The sequence below is a fragment of the Macaca fascicularis genome, chromosome 9, assembly GCF_037993035.2.
Source record: "Macaca fascicularis isolate 582-1 chromosome 9, T2T-MFA8v1.1".
NCBI lineage: Eukaryota > Metazoa > Chordata > Mammalia > Primates > Cercopithecidae > Macaca > Macaca fascicularis.
In genome coordinates this window covers 141,715,155-141,732,405 of record NC_088383.1, presented here as the reverse complement: position 1 = coordinate 141,732,405, position 17,251 = coordinate 141,715,155, and the positions used below count along the sequence as shown (strand labels likewise).

The 17,251-nt window shown below is 53.4% G+C and overlaps 1 protein-coding gene across 11 annotated transcripts in view; it reads right to left on the bottom strand.

Annotated features, from left to right (window-relative positions):
- INPP5A (inositol polyphosphate-5-phosphatase A) overlaps positions 1-17,251 on the bottom strand; it is a 256,343-nt gene that overhangs the window by 127,136 nt on the left and 111,956 nt on the right. For all 11 annotated transcript variants that reach the window (XM_065521648.2, XM_065521647.2, XM_065521646.2 and 8 more), the window contains exons 3-4: positions 7,935-8,035; positions 3,507-3,594 (exon numbers count right to left, since the gene is read on the bottom strand). In XM_065521648.2, coding sequence (XP_065377720.1) covers positions 3,507-3,594; positions 7,935-8,035 — 189 coding nt within the window. The remainder of the gene's footprint in view (positions 1-3,506; positions 3,595-7,934; positions 8,036-17,251) is intronic.

The following is a 17,251-nucleotide window of genomic DNA, read 5'->3' as shown; positions in this document are numbered from 1 at the left end:
GCCCTGGCACCCTGCACCCTGGAGTCAGACATCTCAGAGACCCAACCGGGGAGCGTGTGCACGCCGGCCGCACCACTGTCGGTCACTCTGAGGCACCAAGTGCGCAGCGGCTTCTTGTGGGGGGGGCCCAGCCCAGCCCCTGTGCTTCCTCCCCCGAGAGGCACCTTTCCTTTCACAGGTGGGGCCGTGCTCCCCTCGCTGAAGGCTGCTGCAGGATCTGCAGTGGGTGCAGACTATTTTGGCATCTCACAGATTTTGAAGGTTCTAGCTTTTCACATAATTTAAAGTATTTTCTCATTTCTTTGGTGACATTCTGTTTGACTTGGGGTTAGTAATTAATAAGTTAATTTCCAAACATTTGAGACTTTTCCGTAAATCTTTTTTATTTACTTCTAATTTAATTCTTTTTGGTGAGAGAACGTGTTTAGACCATTTCTGTCTCATAGAGGCAGGGGCAAGTTCTTTCGAGAACCAGACTTGTGCCCTGGCGATTGTTCTGCTGGAACCACCCAGGGCCAGGGAGGACCCCTGGAAAGAAGGGAGAACAACCCCAGAGCTCATACGGGGCTGGCATGGCCTGTGCCCAGCAGCCAGGTGCAGATGCCCAGTTACGCACACCAGGCAGTCTCGGGTGGACCTGAGCCCTCAAGCACAGGCCACTCCGGACCCACCTGGAAAACCCTGAAAGGCAGGTGTGGACGGCAAGGCAGGTGTGGACAGCAGTCACGGCCCTCGGGGGCCTAAAGGTTTTGCTGAGGCTTTCGTCCTGCTGTGGAAAGATGTTTTTGGTGGAAACAGAACCACAGCATGACGCTGACCCTCCATCCAGCCCATGTGTGCCTCGTTCTCAGGTATCCCAGCCAGGCTCGGACAGACCGAGAGGCCTGCTCTGGCCAGGGCCCAGCACGCGGGTGCCTTCTGTCTGTGGCTGCGTCCACCGCTGCTCTGGCTGGAGAGCCTCAGACACCAAGGGCGCAGGTGCTGGGCACTGCTCCTCCGCCCACCTGCACGTCAGTCAGCAAGAGGGGACTGTGGGGTCCTCCTGCGGTGCAGAGCCTGCCTGTCTCCATCCGCCCTGTCGGTTTCGTGTCTAAGTGAGCTCTGATATTAGGGGCACACATTCACAACCGCTATGTCCTCTCGAAAAGCTGACCCCTTATCATCATGAAATGACCCCTCTCCGCCCTGACAACACCCTCGTTCCGAGGTCACTGTGATATGGAGACAGCCACTCCTACTTTCTTCTAACGACCGCTGCAAGGTACATCTTCTTCCGCCCCTTCACTTTTAAAATACCTGTGTCTTTTTATTTAAAGGAAGCTGGAAAGAGCTGAGCGACGGTCCACCTGAGGAAGAGGTGGCTGGTGACTGGCACAGATGAGGCTCCCACGGCAGGGCGGCACAGAGAGGTAGGGAGCAGAGCCCTACTCTTCTGAGGATGACGGGTGGCAAAGGGCCTTCATGTAATTTGCTTTCAGCAATCTGACCTTGGCACGCATCGGTATGTTTATTTGGCTTGAAGCTTGTTGCAGTATTTGGATCTTTCTGTAAGTTTCATGGAATGGTGAAGAAATCTGAGCCATGACATCTGTAAGCATTGCCCTGTCTGCCTCCTCTTCCCACTCCTCCTGGGGATGCAGTCACACGTGTTAGGACACCTGGTATTTCACCGTGATTTCTATCCACTTTTCAGTCCTTCTCTGTTTCACTGTGATTTTTGTGGCTGTCTTCAAGTTCAGTCACCTTCTCTTTTCTTCTGCAATGTCTAATCTGCTGCTCACCCAGTGGTATTTTTCTTTTCCATCTGAATAAGCCCCCACTTGGGAAACACAGGATGCTGGGTCATGGCAGAGGAGAGTGAGAGGGTCAAGGAAGCTGCCGTTTTATGGAAAGGATGGCAGAGCTGAGAGGAAGAAGCTGGTCGGGAGGAGGGACCAAGGTGGGAGAGGAAGGAAGGCTGACAGGAGGAGCGACATCCTGAGCACAGGGATGAGGCCTTGGCTCTGGTGTGAGTGGGCCCTGCGGCCCCCACGTGCCCCACGGAACATGAGGAGAGGCCACTTGTGTGTGGGCAGCTGCTTGATAGCAGGAGGGGCGGAGACCGAACAGGGGATTCCTGGGATTGTACAGACTCGACTACGGCTGGGGACCACGCAGGGCAGCTGTGTGACCATCTCAGGGACAAGGACATTGATTAACTGGCAGTAGATGCCCAAACGAGTGAGATGGCCCTTGAACCCAAAGAGTAATGAGAGTCCCACCCGCAGGGCAGGGGAACACTGGAGAGCGAGACCCTCAGCACTGCTGCCTACAGGGGCGCCCGCCAGGGAGAGGGCAGGTTAACAAGGGTCTGTCACGCAACGGTGGGATGATGGCTGGTGGGCGCTGATGCTGGGACAGGCCAGAGATGGGGGAGAAGGATGCAGGGCCTCCCCAGAGATGGATCCAGGCCAGGGGGACCCAGGGCCTCCCCAGAGACAGGGGAGATGGATCCAGGCCAGGGGGACCCAGGGCCTCCCCAGAGACGGGGAAGATGGACTCAGGCCAGGGGGACCCAGGGCCTCCCCAGAGACGGGGGACATGGACCCAGGCCAGGGGACCCAGGGCCTCCCCAGAGACGGAGGACATGGACCCAGGCCAGGGGACCCAGGGCCTCCCCAGAGACAGGGGACATGGACCCAGGCCAGAGGGCCCAGGGCATAAAGACGGGATTTAAGATGTGGGTCTTTGAACCAACAGCAAGTTATTCACGACCTGCAGAGCATCCCCTCCTCCGAGGGGCTTCCTGTCCCTTCCCAGACACCTGGTGCCTGTGTCTCTGTGGCTGCCACGTCCACCAGGACCACGCTCTCATGTGTCCACCTGACAGAGGACCGCAGAGGAGGGACCAGAGGAGGGACCGGTCTTTCGCAGCCCTGTGGAAGGCTCTGTCCCACCCCTCTGTGGTCATCCCGAGGAACAGCCTCTCTCTGAGGCAGGATGCCCCAGCATGGGAGCAGGGCTGGCGGTGGTGGCTCTCGGAGCAGATCCCGGCTGCCGTCCAACCTCTCACGTCCCGCTCCCCCTGTGCTCACCCCGAGGAACAGCCTCTCTCCGAGGCAGGATGCCCCAGCATGGGAGCAGGGCTGGCGATGGTGGCTCTCGGAGCGGATCCCGGCTGCCGTCCAACCTCTCATCTACACGCCCAGAGCCTCGGACTCCCTCTTTTTCACACACACTGAGGCCCTGGGCCTCTCCCCAGCTGTCACTCCCCAACTCCTGCTTGGGCTTGGTCTGGAGCCCCAAGACCTTGTGCGTGCTGGGCCACCTTCCCTGTCAGGCCAGCCACGGGCTCAGACCACTGAGCAGACCACCAAGCAGGCTGTGGGAGCGCCAGGGAGGGCGGCGGGAGTGAGGCTTCAGGCGGGGAGCACCCCAACCCCCTCTCCATTTACACAGGCAAAAGGGCCGGCTTCCGCCAAGGCCAGCCTGTTTGACCCCTGTGCCGGGCAGCGGAAGCGACTCACCGTGAAGTGCTCCTGGGATTTGTAGTTTTCGTCCAGGTAGACTCGAGCCCTGTTATATTCTTTCATCGCATCACTCGACAATAGTTCTCTGGAAGGAAGAAAGTAAGTTCCTGAGGAAAAGCCACACAGACGCCTTGTACCTCATGAGATGCCCACAAGGTGTAAAGAGGGGCCACAGCACATGGGCACATCACCGTGATACCGTCCACCCATGACAGGCAGAGAGCAGAGAATGGAGCTCCCGCAGGCTCTGGTCTCCACGCCGCCTGTGAGATGCCGGGGTCTGAGGCCTCCCAGGGCTGGAGACATCGAGAACACACCCAAGGTCTCATGCCAGGGAAGCACAACTCCAAGCTCTGGGGGGTCTCCTGATAGCTCACGCTTGGTCTTAAGAGAGAAATTGGACCCCCAATAGCCACCAGCACACAAAGGTTGGGGCACATGCACCCCAGGGCCAAGGCGGTTCTGTCCCCCTCTGCTCCTCCCAGAAGTGGCAGTGAGGATGGTGGTTGAGTTGCCACGGCCTTGCAACCACACAGGAGGGAAAGGACCTCTGGACACGCCATTGTCCCTGACCGTTCATCCTACTGGTCACATTTTATCATCAGGAAAGCCTTAAGGAGACAAGCTCGCCACCATCTCCGCAAAGCATGGCTGCAGAGGAGGCCACCGCACACCCCTGGAGCCCGTGAACGGGAGGACGAGGCCCCACCTGTCCGGCCCCTCCACGGAGACAGTACATCATCCCCCACCCACGCTTGCTTATTCAAGACAGTGGGGAGACAGGAGACCAGCACCCCGTGATCCAGCCAGTCCACGTGTCAGGAAGAAGGGGGCTCCACGTTGAAGAAAATAAAACCGCACCAGTAGAGAAGGGCAAGGCAAAGAATGCCTTGACAGACTCCCACTGATCCCCAGGCGGCTTAACTGTTGGCAAACACAACCGTCAACATGCTTTAAAGGAAGAAAACAGGGCTCAAACACTAAACAATGTAACATTCGCAATGTCTGGCATTGTATGGAAAATAACTTGATATGAGAAGCAGCAACACCATGTGAATGTGTCCTGTCATCCTATGAAGAAGCAGTCAACAGAAACAGACCCGGAAGAGGCAAAAATGGAGTGAGCTGATAGGAAGAAGCAGTCAACAGAAACAGACCCAGAGAAGACAAAAATGACGAAATGAGCTGAAAGCAGCTGGGAACAGCCATTACAACTGTGACCAGGGAGCAAAAGGAACGCATAGACACAGGGAAAAGCAAGGACAGGGAAAGCACACGTGAGGCTTCTGGAAAGAGCTGACAAACACAACATCAGAAATGAAAGAACTGACTGCATGGACCGAAGAGAAGATCAAAACCTGCAACAGAAAAGAGCCCGGCAACTTAAAACTACAGCAACAGAAGCGATCCAAACCGAAACACAGGGAAAATGAGCTGGAAACAATCAGGAGCGCTCTGGGGCCCTGTGGGGCAGAACCAGGCAATCTAACACAGGTAGCTGGAGCCTGAGAACGAAAGAGGAGGGAAGGAAAAGAAAAACAGCATTTAAAGAAATAATGGACAAACTTTCCCCAAATTTGATTAAAACGATAAACCCACAGACTGCAAAAGCTCAAACAGCCCCAAGCAAGATAAACATAAAGCACATCAAAGTAAAGTACAAGATAATCAGGTTGCTGCAAACCAGCTATAAAGACAAAACCTAGCAGTGGAGGAAAGGGCACATTATATACAAGAAAATTAAGAGAGAACAATGACGAGATTCTCACCAGCAACAATGCAATACAGAAGACAATGGGGCGATATCATTAAAGTAGTGAGAGGAAAAAAAAATTGACAAGCTAGAATTCTATTTACAACAAAACAGCTTTCAAAAATGAGGACAAAGACCTTTTTCAGATAAACAAAAGCTGAGAAAATTCATGAGCAGCTGACTTGTGCTAAAATAAATGTTAAAGAACGTTCTTCAGGCAGAGGGAGAAGGATGCCAGATAAAAACCAGAATCCACACAAAAGGGTGGAGGGCACTGAAACCAGCCAGGGAACTGGTCCAAATCAATGGCGTTTCTCTCACGTCTTAACCTTTTAAAAAGAAAATTGTTTAGAGCAAAAATCACAATGCTGTACATCAGGCATAAAGTGCGGAGGAAGGAAACACACACGGCACGGCGGGGCACGAGGCCGTGGGGCCACACTCTGCAGTGAGGCCGTCACACCGAACACGGCGATATCATTCCCGTCCAGCTCATGGCATCCCCGCCTGCTGCGAGGGCAGCGTCCTCCGTGCTCAGGGTCCCTCCTCACTTTCTCTCCTCGGGAAGGTGCCCCGCTTCCCAACAGCGGCTGCCTTCCTTTTCCTGCCGACTCACTGAGTTCTTCATATATGGAGACGCTGGTTTTTGTCAGGAAGGTGCACCGCGGATCTCTTTTCCCAAAATGGCTTAATTCTGACCTCATTTTGGTGCCTTTTCATAAGCAAATGCTTAGTTCAAACACAGCCACATTTTTCAACCTTCTACTCTGTAGGCTGCACTTCCTGTACATTTTAAAAGAAATCTCTCATCCCAAAACTGTAAAGATTTTCTCCTATATTTTAGACTGAAATATTTAATGTTGCCTTTTACATTTATGTAATTAATACAACTGAAATTCGTCTTACATAGGGTGAGTGAGAAGAGGCTGCTTATGACATAAAGCAGGGATCCAATTTCATTTTTCCCAACACAGGACACCAACGATCCCGTGCCCCTGCCCATGTCCCCACCTGTCCTCCTCCAGGTGCAGCCGTGAGGGACTGGGCGGGGCCTCGACTCCACTCTCTGCTCTCTGGGCTGCGCACCTGCCTTGACCTGCTCTCCTTTCCGGGCCTGTGCCATGCCACCTGCCCCACCGCTTCTTCGGAATGATCCCTGGGGTCAAGCTGGGTGAGAATCCACTTTGTTTTCTTTCAGGATTCTTTTAGCTATTCTTGACCCTTTGCTCTTATATGGCAATTTTAGTATTAGTCTGTTGAGTGTTAGGAAAAATGCCACTAAGATTTTGATTAAAACTGCCTTAAACTGGCCAGGCATGGTGGCTCACATCTGTAATCCCAGTACTTTGGGAGGCTGAGGCAGGCAGATCACAAGGTCAGGAGATTGAGGCCATCCTGGCTAACATGGTGAAACTCCATCTCTATCAAAAACAAAAAAACAAAAAAATTAGCCGTGTGTGGTGGCGGGCAGCTGTAGTCCCAGCTAAGGCAGGAGAATGGTGTGAACCCGGGAGGCAGAGCTTGTAGTGAGCCGAGATCACGCCACTGCACTCCAGCCTGGGTGACAGAACGAGACTCCGTATTTAAAAAAAAAAAAAAAAAAAAAGAAAACTGCCTTAAATTATAGATTATTTTGGGAAGTTGTGGCAGTTTTTTTTTTTAGCAGCTGAAACCATCACTTTGTTCTGCTCAAGGACCCTGTGCTGGGAGTTCAAGACAGAGGGCTTATGTCACTGCACGACAGCCGGCACCTGGACAGCGAGGACGCAGCGGCTGGGATTGCCTGAAGCCTCGCTCACACTCACACTGGCACCAGGCCGGGAGGGCTCAACAGCTCTGCCCATAGATCCCGACTCCACGTGGCTATGTCGACCCACAGAGTGTGGCAGCAGTGAAGCTTTGCGATGTTGGGGGCTGGTCCCAGAAGCCCTCATGCTGCGAAGAAGCCAGGGCTTGCCCAGGGTCTGGAGGTGGAGACGAGCCCCCCAACACGGGAATGTGCCAAGGCCACACTGTAGGGGACACGGAGGACGGGCTGCATGGCTGCGCCCTCAGGAAAATACAGCAGCCACTATTAGTAACAGCCAAGAGGAGGCCCCATGTCTGAACACGAGCCTGCCTGCCCCTACCTACTCCTATCCACTCCTGGATGCCCCAGGTCCGGGCGCCCCCTCCTCCCTGACAGGACCCAGTTGGGCCGGCCCTGTCGGAAGTTTCAGGGCGTGCACTTTGGGACCACATGCGGGGCACCTTCCTCCTAAACGATGGAGATTTCGCCTCCAAGAAAGATGGACGCTCCCAGCCGACCTCCCTGAGACAGACTCCGCAGTGGGATGTGAATCCCGGCCACCGCAGGCCCAGCCACAGACACACACACACGGGGACGGCTCTGCTCGGTACTTGGGGCTCACGTGCCCTGGCCCGAGAGCACAGACCCTCACCGTGTGGAGGCAGCGGGCTGTCACTCCGTGGCCTTCCGTCGCCGCCCCAAGGAGGCTCGCAGTCACATGTCTGGGCCACTCCTCTCTTTGGAAAACTGAGACTCAGCCAAGATGACCCCCAGGTGAGTCCTGAATGGTGAGGCTGGGGATCATAGTACCATCAAAAGACCCTGCCGGCACCCCCCACCCCCGGAGAAGTGGACACACACCAGCACCTGCCCCGAGACTTACTTGACGAACTTGTCCACGTGGGACATGGAGGCCTCGTAGTTCTTCCCTCCAAACTCCTGACAGTGCAAGGCCATGAAGTGCGGCTTGTGTGTGTGCACGACCTGGAGGGAGAGAATCACACCGTCAGGGTGGTCGGAGCTGCCCACAGAGCCACACGCCACACAGGGCACCGCCTCCTCCACCGCTCCCACGGCCTGGGAGCCACCAGGGTCTGGCAGAGACGGGGCCCCATGTCTGCGACCATGGGTTCTTCTGGACAGATTCTAGGAGTCACCTCGCCTTTGTGCTTCTAGTTATTTACATTTCCAGTTCTTTTCAATTTCCCATCACTATAAATTCCATACAGAGGAATCCAGTTTTCTCAGAGCCCTCTTCAATCATCTGAAGGCCTTTTTTCCAGTTAAAACAAGTTACACGTTTACCGCAGAGCATCTGGGAGCCTCAAGATCAACTGGTCACAATCTCACCAGGAAGTCTGCCATTAGCAACACCCAGGCACAACCCCAGCAAGGGCGCACACGTGTGCATGTGTGTGTGGGAGCACGTACCAGCACGTGTGTGCCTGGGCATGTGTGCGTACACGTGTGCCTGTGTATGCGTGTGTGTTCATGTGTATAGGAGGCAGGCACTCCGCCGCCTGTTCACAGCCTGGGAGGACGCCGACACACAGCAGCAACTCGCGCAAGGTCACTTCCACTAAGTGGCAGAGCCGGGAACTGAGCCTGGCGTCACGGCCACCGGTCCCCTGCCCCGCCCGCACCACCAAGGCTCCCAGATCCCCGACATGTCTCTGAGGTCCCCAGCAAGGATTCTGACTCCCGTAATCACCGCTGCGGCGTGCTGAATTTGTCCCAAACTTTCACAGCTAAAGAGCACGGCCGCAAACATCCTTAATATCCTTGTCAGTGCGGCCTCCTGTGTGACCTGGCGGCTTCCAAGAGGCTCCGAGAGGACACGCGGGCAGAGAATTCGGAGAGCGGCCTCAGTACCGACATGGCCCCCCCTCCTTGCAGGTCCCCGTCTACTTCCCACTGCCAGTCCAGCCACTGCTCCGCACCGCACACCTCGCCACTCACGGAAGTCCTGACAGCCGCAGGCCAGGACACGAACCGCCTCACCCGGCAGGAAACCCTGGGCGGGACACATGCGACGCAGCCAGGGAGACACACGTCACTTGAGCAGGATGAGGCATGAGGCGCTGATGGACCCCGCTCTCCTGGAACACAGGACGCACAGCGCTTCCAAGAAGCAGGCCCCCCACAGGGTTCTCTGTCCGGTGCTGCGGTGGTGGTGCCGTGACAGCCACCGAGGGCCCAGCAGGACGGACTTCCTTGGAGGAGGGGAAAGGTGGGGAGAGAAGGGGCCGGTGCTGCCTGTGCTGGGCTTGGGAGCCTGGAGGTGCCACGACAACACAACACTCACTGTGAGCCAGGCGGAGCCGCGGGCACGGCCCACTCCCAAGAGCATGGAGCCACAGGCACGGCCCACTCCCAAGAGCCACGGGCACGGCCCGCCTCCCAAGAGCCCAGTGGCCATGGTCCAGGCACAGCTGAGCAGGTGGACAGCCAGCAAGGGAAGACGGGCCCAGGCTGGGGAGACAGAAACGGCTCTGACCAGGCCCCATGGACAGGCCCCGTCTGTGCTGCAGGTGGCAGCGGCAGCAGGAGACAAGGGCGGCCATGCCTGAGTACGCAGCAGCCTCTGCATGGACGCATCGAGCGGGATCCTCCCTCATGGACATGGGCATGGGCTACCCGGGCACTCAGGAGGCCAGACAGCCCACTGCCTTCAGGCCCAGGCAGTGCAATTCTCCCTAACGGCCGGCCTAACGTGGTTCCCCAGGGGCCAGCTGTCCCTTTAGGCTGTGCTCACAACAACAGAAGTTCTGAAAACAGACAACCCTTGGTGCCAGTGGCCTGAGTGATTCTGGTGGTCTGACTGTTTCCAGGCTTTCTTGATGCACAACTCTGGTTTTGTTGTGGTGTCCGGGCGGGGGAAGTGGGTGGGCTTGAGATCCGCCACGCCTCCCCGGCAAAGAAGAGGCCTCACTGTGCCCACACGCCCTAGGACACCATGGGGCGATCAGCTGTGGGGTCACCAAGCTCCGGAGCCTCCACGACCCCCGCGAGCGGGAGGCGACATCAGCTCTCTCCTCACAGGGCGCCGGGACCCAAGGTGATGGATACCGTGGGCACAGTGGCGCAGGGCTGGGCACAGGAACCGACGCTGGCTTTTACTTCTACGCCAGAGCTCCTGGCCTTGGTCACAGCACCTCGAACACACCGGCAGGATTAGTAACTTACAGCATCCTCAGACCTGGGCCAGGCTGATGCTTTCATGCCCTTTGACTTCCTCTCATCCCCCATCCCTTCACCATTCCTGCTAGGTCTCAGAATCCAAACACTAAGCTGCCCGTCCTAAGACAACATATTTATTACACTTATATTTTATTTAATTTTAATTTTATTTCATTTAATTTCATCTGAGACAGCGTCTCACTCTGTTGCCCAGGCTGGAGTACAGTGGTGTGATCACAGCTCACGGCAGCCTCCAACTCCCAGGCTCGAGCAATCTCCCACCTCAGCCTCCCAAAGTGCTGGGACTACAGGGGAGTCACTGCATCTGGCCTCAAAATCCTTCAGGCCCATGACATTTCTCACTGGACTGCCTCGACTCCCGTACCACCCAGAGAAAGAGAGTGGCAGCAGTACAATATTCAGTGATAACTTGGACGTGTTTAGGTTTATTTTGTGCCTTTCTTATTCTTAATAGTTGAATTCCTTCTATATACTAGCAGAGCTAACTTATTAAGCCATATCTCTATGGGGGGGGACCCTATATTCAATATATCTTAATGGTAAACCCAATGATCTTGCTAATTAATACTGTTTGAAACTAAATTTTAACAAGTCACTAAGTTTAAATAAACAACTGAAGAAAATGACTCCTCTCTCCATGACATTCATTTAAAGTCAACATCTCCCACAGGGCGACCCGCCAAGGCCTGCTTTGTACTGGACTGAACGTGAGCCACATCAACGACACACACTCTCAGTCTCCCCGGGCTGGCAAGATTCCAGGCACGGGACAGAAAAGCAGGATGACGAAGAGTTATGACATGTAAAATTACCACTGAGCTTCATCGGCAGGTCTTTATCCCCACGTGCGGCCGCCCCTCCACACGGAAAGTTGGGTCAGAAGTCGTACATATATATTTTCATGCAGTTCTTGACAAAGGGTCCCGCTAATTTAAACCAGAACAGCTTGGTTTCTCTCTAAAGCAAGTGTACGTTACACGGATGTGCTCCTAAGCAAAGCCCCAGCCAACAAAGGCCAGGTCTCTGCAAACAGAGGGGACCCCTGCTCCCGGCATGATGGGGGAAGAAAGGGGGCTGCGACGCACACAGCTCTGCAGGCAAATGCCACTACAAGAAAAGATGTGTCCTCAAATTCCAATGATAACTAGATAACTAGATTTTACAGCATTTCCTGGGCTGTCACTGGCAGGAGTGAGGCGGTGGAGAAACTGCAGCTATGCTGGCGTAGCTGCCACATCAGGGCCCCGGAACACCAGATGCACAGTGAGACACAGCCCTGATGCGAGAGGATGGCCGGTGAGCCACGTGGAGAAGAACCAAGGGCACCAGGGTTTCTCAGACGGCGTCCCCAGCCCGCCGGACACCGCACGGAGCAAGCGCTGCACGCGGGGGCTCTGCTGCTGCCCCTCTGCTGGAAACGCCTCCACCCACTCCCCACGCCCCGGGCCTCCCCCGCAGGCGGGGTCCAGGCTGGCCCCCTGACCGCAGGCGGGCTCCAGGCTGCCCCCCGGACCGCAGGCGGGCTCCAGGTTGTCCCCGGACCGCAGGCGGGCTCCAGGCTGTCCCCAGAAGGCCACCCCTTCCCGCTGGACTCCCCGATGGCTTAGTGAACCTCCTTTTCCTCTGTGGTCACAGGGTGCTCTCCACATCCCCTCCCACTGGACTGTGAGCCCTGAACCCTGACACACCAGCGCTGGTCCATGTTGGGGAGCCCTGCTTGTGTGCCCAACACCCTGACTGTGCACGGGGGTGATGACGCCCAGTAAGAGCATGCTTCAGAAACACAAAATGATGCATCAGGAGAAGCCCAGGGTCTCCACACATCTACAACAGGTTACACGGACGGCACATCCCAAACAGACGAAAGGCCACACTTCTTTGAAAACCAAGTTATCAAAATGATAAGATCTTTTCCATGAAAACTTTCGGAAGAAAACAATGAACGACTATAGAAAAGAGCAGGGCACTGAATGGCGGAAATAATGCTGTTGTTCCTCCACACCCACGAATCAAACCACCTCCACGCGCAGTTTACAACACGGGGCCGTGCAAAGCTGTCCTGGAACAGACTGCGGGTGAGTTAACACCCAGTCCCAGGGGCTTCTGCTGAAAGACTGGGCTCAGAAAACCGCCCTCTGGCACGGGGTCATCTCACTCCACAAAGGCACAGGTGAACTGTCTATGGAATTCATGAAGGAGAAGGAAGGCATCCTGGTTAGATCTATCCGGATAGCTGAACTAGTTACCTGTATGGAGAACTGTAACTTCACATATTATAAACTCCGTCTAGGACACAGAATTATGGTGTAGAATGGATCAGAACAACAGAACAGTTTATATCCATGAGTCCGTAACGAGCCTGAGAGCATCCAGGCATGGGTCATCTTGAAATCAGGGTGTTATTTTGAATCAGGACATTGTTTGGAAAACTGGCAAATAAGGGGAACGAAGCAAGGCATCATCCTGCCTTTCTTGGACAATCGGTGTCTCTGGAAAAACACAGGGGACACGGTCCCTCTTTATAGAAACACTCCTAGCAAAAAATGAAAAAGAAATGGTAGAATTAGAATACAGCCATTTTAAAATCCTTAACGATGCAGTAAATTGAGGCAGTGACGACCAGCGGCTGCTAATACCACCAAGAGACACAGACAGAGGGGTGAGCAGAGCACACGCCTCCCGATGGAAGCTGCAACGCCACGGCAAAGCATCCCGGCGGAAAAACTGAACCCATGTCGGATCTAGACAGAGGCTGATTCCAGGAAATGGGAGATAGCACGCTGAGCACGGCCACAGGACGCCTCCAGCCACAGGACCACGGACACGGCGTGGGGGACACTGGACGCCTTCCACAGATAAGCGCAGGCAAAGAGAGGCAAAGAGCAGGAAACCACCGAGAGAAAGGAAGGTGTACACAGACATGCATCAACTAAAAGGCACTGCAAGGGCATCTCAGCAGGGGCTCCGGTTTTGCCATGGGAGTGTGAGGCCCTCAGAGGCCATCGTTCCCGCTGAGGACAACCATACACTAAAAACAAAACAAGCACCCGAGGACGCTGAGAGGTAAAGCGAGGCAGACAGGCAGCACTGGGAGTCAGAGCCTGGAGAAGCGACGCACAGGGAGCGTCTCTCATTCTTCCCTCTTCGGACTTTGCCCAAGCCTGGGCCACACATACGGGAGCAGCAGAATGTGGACCCCACAAATCCAGAGGAAACCCCACCCTCTCTCTGGCTAGAAGAGCAACAAAAAGAAGCCCAGGCTAGCCGGACGGTGTGGGGACAACCCTGGAGGGAAGAGCTAGGAAAAGGCAACCCTAAGTCTGTGTATGAACCTGCTCGAGTCTCCAATAACCCCAAACACATGCGTGTGCGACAACCTACGCAGGCAAGCAGAGGCTCTGAGTGGTGAGGTGGGCTCTGACCAGCACCCAGCGTGAGACTGAACTTACGGTCTGTACCTCATCAGGGTGAATGCATGCTGAGAAGAACTGTAAGAAAAGCCAGTGTCTACACAACGCAGCATCCACAATGACTAGGACACAACCCTGAGTTATCGGAATCTGAAAACGTGGCCCGCGTTTCATAGAAAGAAAAACAAACAGATGCCACCACCAAGACGACACCAATGCCGGAAACAGCAGAGGAAGGCTTCCAAGCAACAACTACAACGTGCTCCATAAGGTCAAAGTAAATACTCTTGAAATAAATGAAAAGAAAGGAAATTTCAACAGAAACTATAAAGTAGAAACAAACGGAAATTTCAAAAACTAAAAACATTTATACAATATCTGAAACAAACGACCAGAAGAACTCAATGGTAAAATGAAGACAACAGAGGACAGCCAGCAAACCTGAAGATGAGTCAAGAGAAATTACTGAAATCAAAGAGCAGAAAGCACAAAGGTTCAGCAAAAGCCAGCAGAGCCTCTGGTGGGAAAACGGCATCACATCTACTCTATGCGCAGTCACAGCGACAGAAGGAGAGGGGAAACAGAGGAGCGTGAGAAAAACTCTGAGAATAAACAACGGCCAAAATTCCCCTAAATTTGCTGACAGACGTACATTTACAGATTCTAGAACCTCAGTGAGTGTCTAACAAGATAAATTCAAACAACAAATCACAAGATAAATTCAAAGAAATTCCTATCTAGGCACATCTGTGCCACATTTTATCAAAATCAAATTGAGGAAAACAAAAATATATTAATAGAAAAAGCTTCTGAAACCAACTGGAGAGAAGTCACAGAACACACACGCAGGAAGGAGTCAACAATTCAAATTACCGTGGATTTCTTATCAGGAAACCTGGAGGCCAAAAGACAGGGGAACAAGGCCTTTAAAGTTCTGAAGGAAAAAACAACAAGTCAACCCAGAAGTCAGTATCTATTGAAAATATCCTTCAGGAACGAAGGCAAAGGGAAACATTTTCACACAAAAGAAAACTAAGTGAATGTTCCACTAGTAGGTCTGCTGCAAACTGACGGCCAGGCAGGGCTGGAGGGGAATGATCTGGGGGCAGCCTGGATCTCCAAGAACAAAGGAAAGGCAGAAAAAATGGGAAGTATCTGGGTAAATATAAAAGATTATATTTTTTCTTCGTGGGTTCCTTAAAATATATAGAATGAACCTCCAGGGTAGCTGAAGACGGCCTACTCCCAAAAATTTGCTCCTCTATTTTCTATGTAGGCATATTTATATGTATACATTTTAATATGTGATATATAGTGAATGTAATATATAAACTATGTTTTTATATATATACACGTGTATATATGTGTGTGTGTGTACATATATATATTACTTATATAGAGAGAAAAACCCAAATTGCAGCCTCAGCGTGGCTTGAAGAAAAGATGGAAGCTGCCGGGCTCAGTGGCTCACGCCTGTAATCCCAGCACTTTGGGAGGCCGAGGCGGGTGGATCACCTGAGGTCAGAAGTTCGAGACCAGCCTGGCCAATATGGTGAAACCCCGTCTCTACTAAAAATACAAAAATTAGCCAGGCGTGGTTGCGTACACCTGTGATCCCAGCTACTTGGGAGGCTAAGGCAGGGGAATCGCATGAACCCAGGAGGCGGAGGCTGCAGTGTGCCGAGATTGTGCCACTGCACTCCAGCTTGGGAGACAGAGCAACATTCTGTCTCAAAAAATAAATAAATAAAATAGAATAAAATGAGGAAAAATCCAGACTCCAGAAGGTGATCTCTCGGGCTCCAGGGCTGCCCCCGCTGGGGTGCAAGGCTTTGTGGAGCACAAAGGCACAGCAAGAAACATCACAAGAGAGGGAAGGGAGACACCAGGGAAGAGACACACAGATTCACACAGCTAGCAAGCCCGGAGGTGAAGATTCGGGAAGAGCATCCCAGCACGTCCCAGCACATCCCAGCGCGGTCGGAACATGAGCGAGACGTGGAGGCCGCTGTGAGTGAAAGTGGGAGCCCAGCCTAGCAGGACAGCCATGATTTCAAGGGCACTACTGACACACCACCGACGAAGAAGAGAAAAAGATTTTGAAAAAGAGGGAGAAGAGGCAGCCCTGAGTCACCAGGCGGCAAAGAAGAAAGGAAGAAAAGGCAGGAAAGGAGGGACTTGAAAGAGAAAGAGCGCCAGCAAATCAGAGAACGAAGGCCTCCCAGACCCCAATCGCTGCCCAAACTTCCAAAGCCAGCGAATGCACTTGGACTTTGCAATACCTACAGAAGAGGGCGCTATTAAACCAGGAATCCTGCAAAGCCCCTACTCCCACTAAAGATGAGCAAAAGGAAGAAGTCCCTACAAAACGGCTGCAAAAAAAAGACAAAAAATTTGACACACGCAAAGTGAGGGAAATGTGCCTGACCCGAGGAAAACAACCGTGAAGCAGAACAGAACGTGAGCCTACATTGCAGATAAAATCAAAGCTACTCAAGCAGTTGAGAATATGAAAAACCACCTGACATCAGAGATGCGTAACTAAAATACAGAATGGACCACAGGGAGAAAGAGACAGAGAGCACCCATCAACCTCAGGGGCGACAGAGGCAGAGCACAGAACGGCCATGACAGAGAAGGACAGCCACGGCAGGTGCCAGGACAGTCACTGGAAGGAACAGAGAAGGACAGCCACGGCAGGTGCCAGGAGTCACTGGAAGGAACAGAGAAGGGCAGCCACGGCAGGTGCCAGGACAGTCACTGGAAGGAACAGAGAAGGACAGCCACGGCAGGTGCCAGGACAGTCACTGGAAGGAACAGAGAAGGACAGCCACGGCAGGTGCCAGGAGTCACTGGAAAGAACAGAGAAGGACAGCCACGGCAGGTGCCAGGACAGTCACTGGAAGGAACAGAGAAGGACAGCCACGGCAGGTGCCAGGAGTCACTGGAAAGAACAGAGAAGGACAGCCACGGCAGGTGCCAGGACAGTCACTGGAAGGAACAGAGAAGGACAGCCACGGCAGGTGCCAGGAGTCACTGGAAGGAACAGAGAAGGACAGCCACGGCAGGTGCCAGGACAGTCACTGGAAGGAACAGAGAAGGACAGCCACGGCAGGTGCCAGGAGAGTCACTGGAAGGAAAACCCAACATGGGCATCAAAGTCAGAAAAATCCACTGAGAGAGCAAAATTGTGCAGAGAAAACTGTGTGAGAGAAAGAGGTGACCATGGGAGACAGGCAGAGAAGGAGGAACATTTGTAGGATCAGGGACCCAAAGAAGGACACCCAAAACACAGAACAGAGCTAACATTTAAAGCTATAACCCAGGAAGACTTTTCAAAACAGAAAAAGACCCGCACTTACACACTGAAAGGCTCACTGAATACTTCAGAAAATTAACCCAAAGCAATCAACTCCAAGATTTCAAAGACAAAGATAAGATCCTCATGGCCTCCAGGTAAAAAAGATCAATTAAACAATAGGTGGCTCATGCCTGTAATCCCAGCACTTTGGGAGGCCGAGGGGTGGGGGAGGAATCAATCACAAGGTCAGGAGATCAAGACCATCCTGGCCAACATGGTAAAACCCCG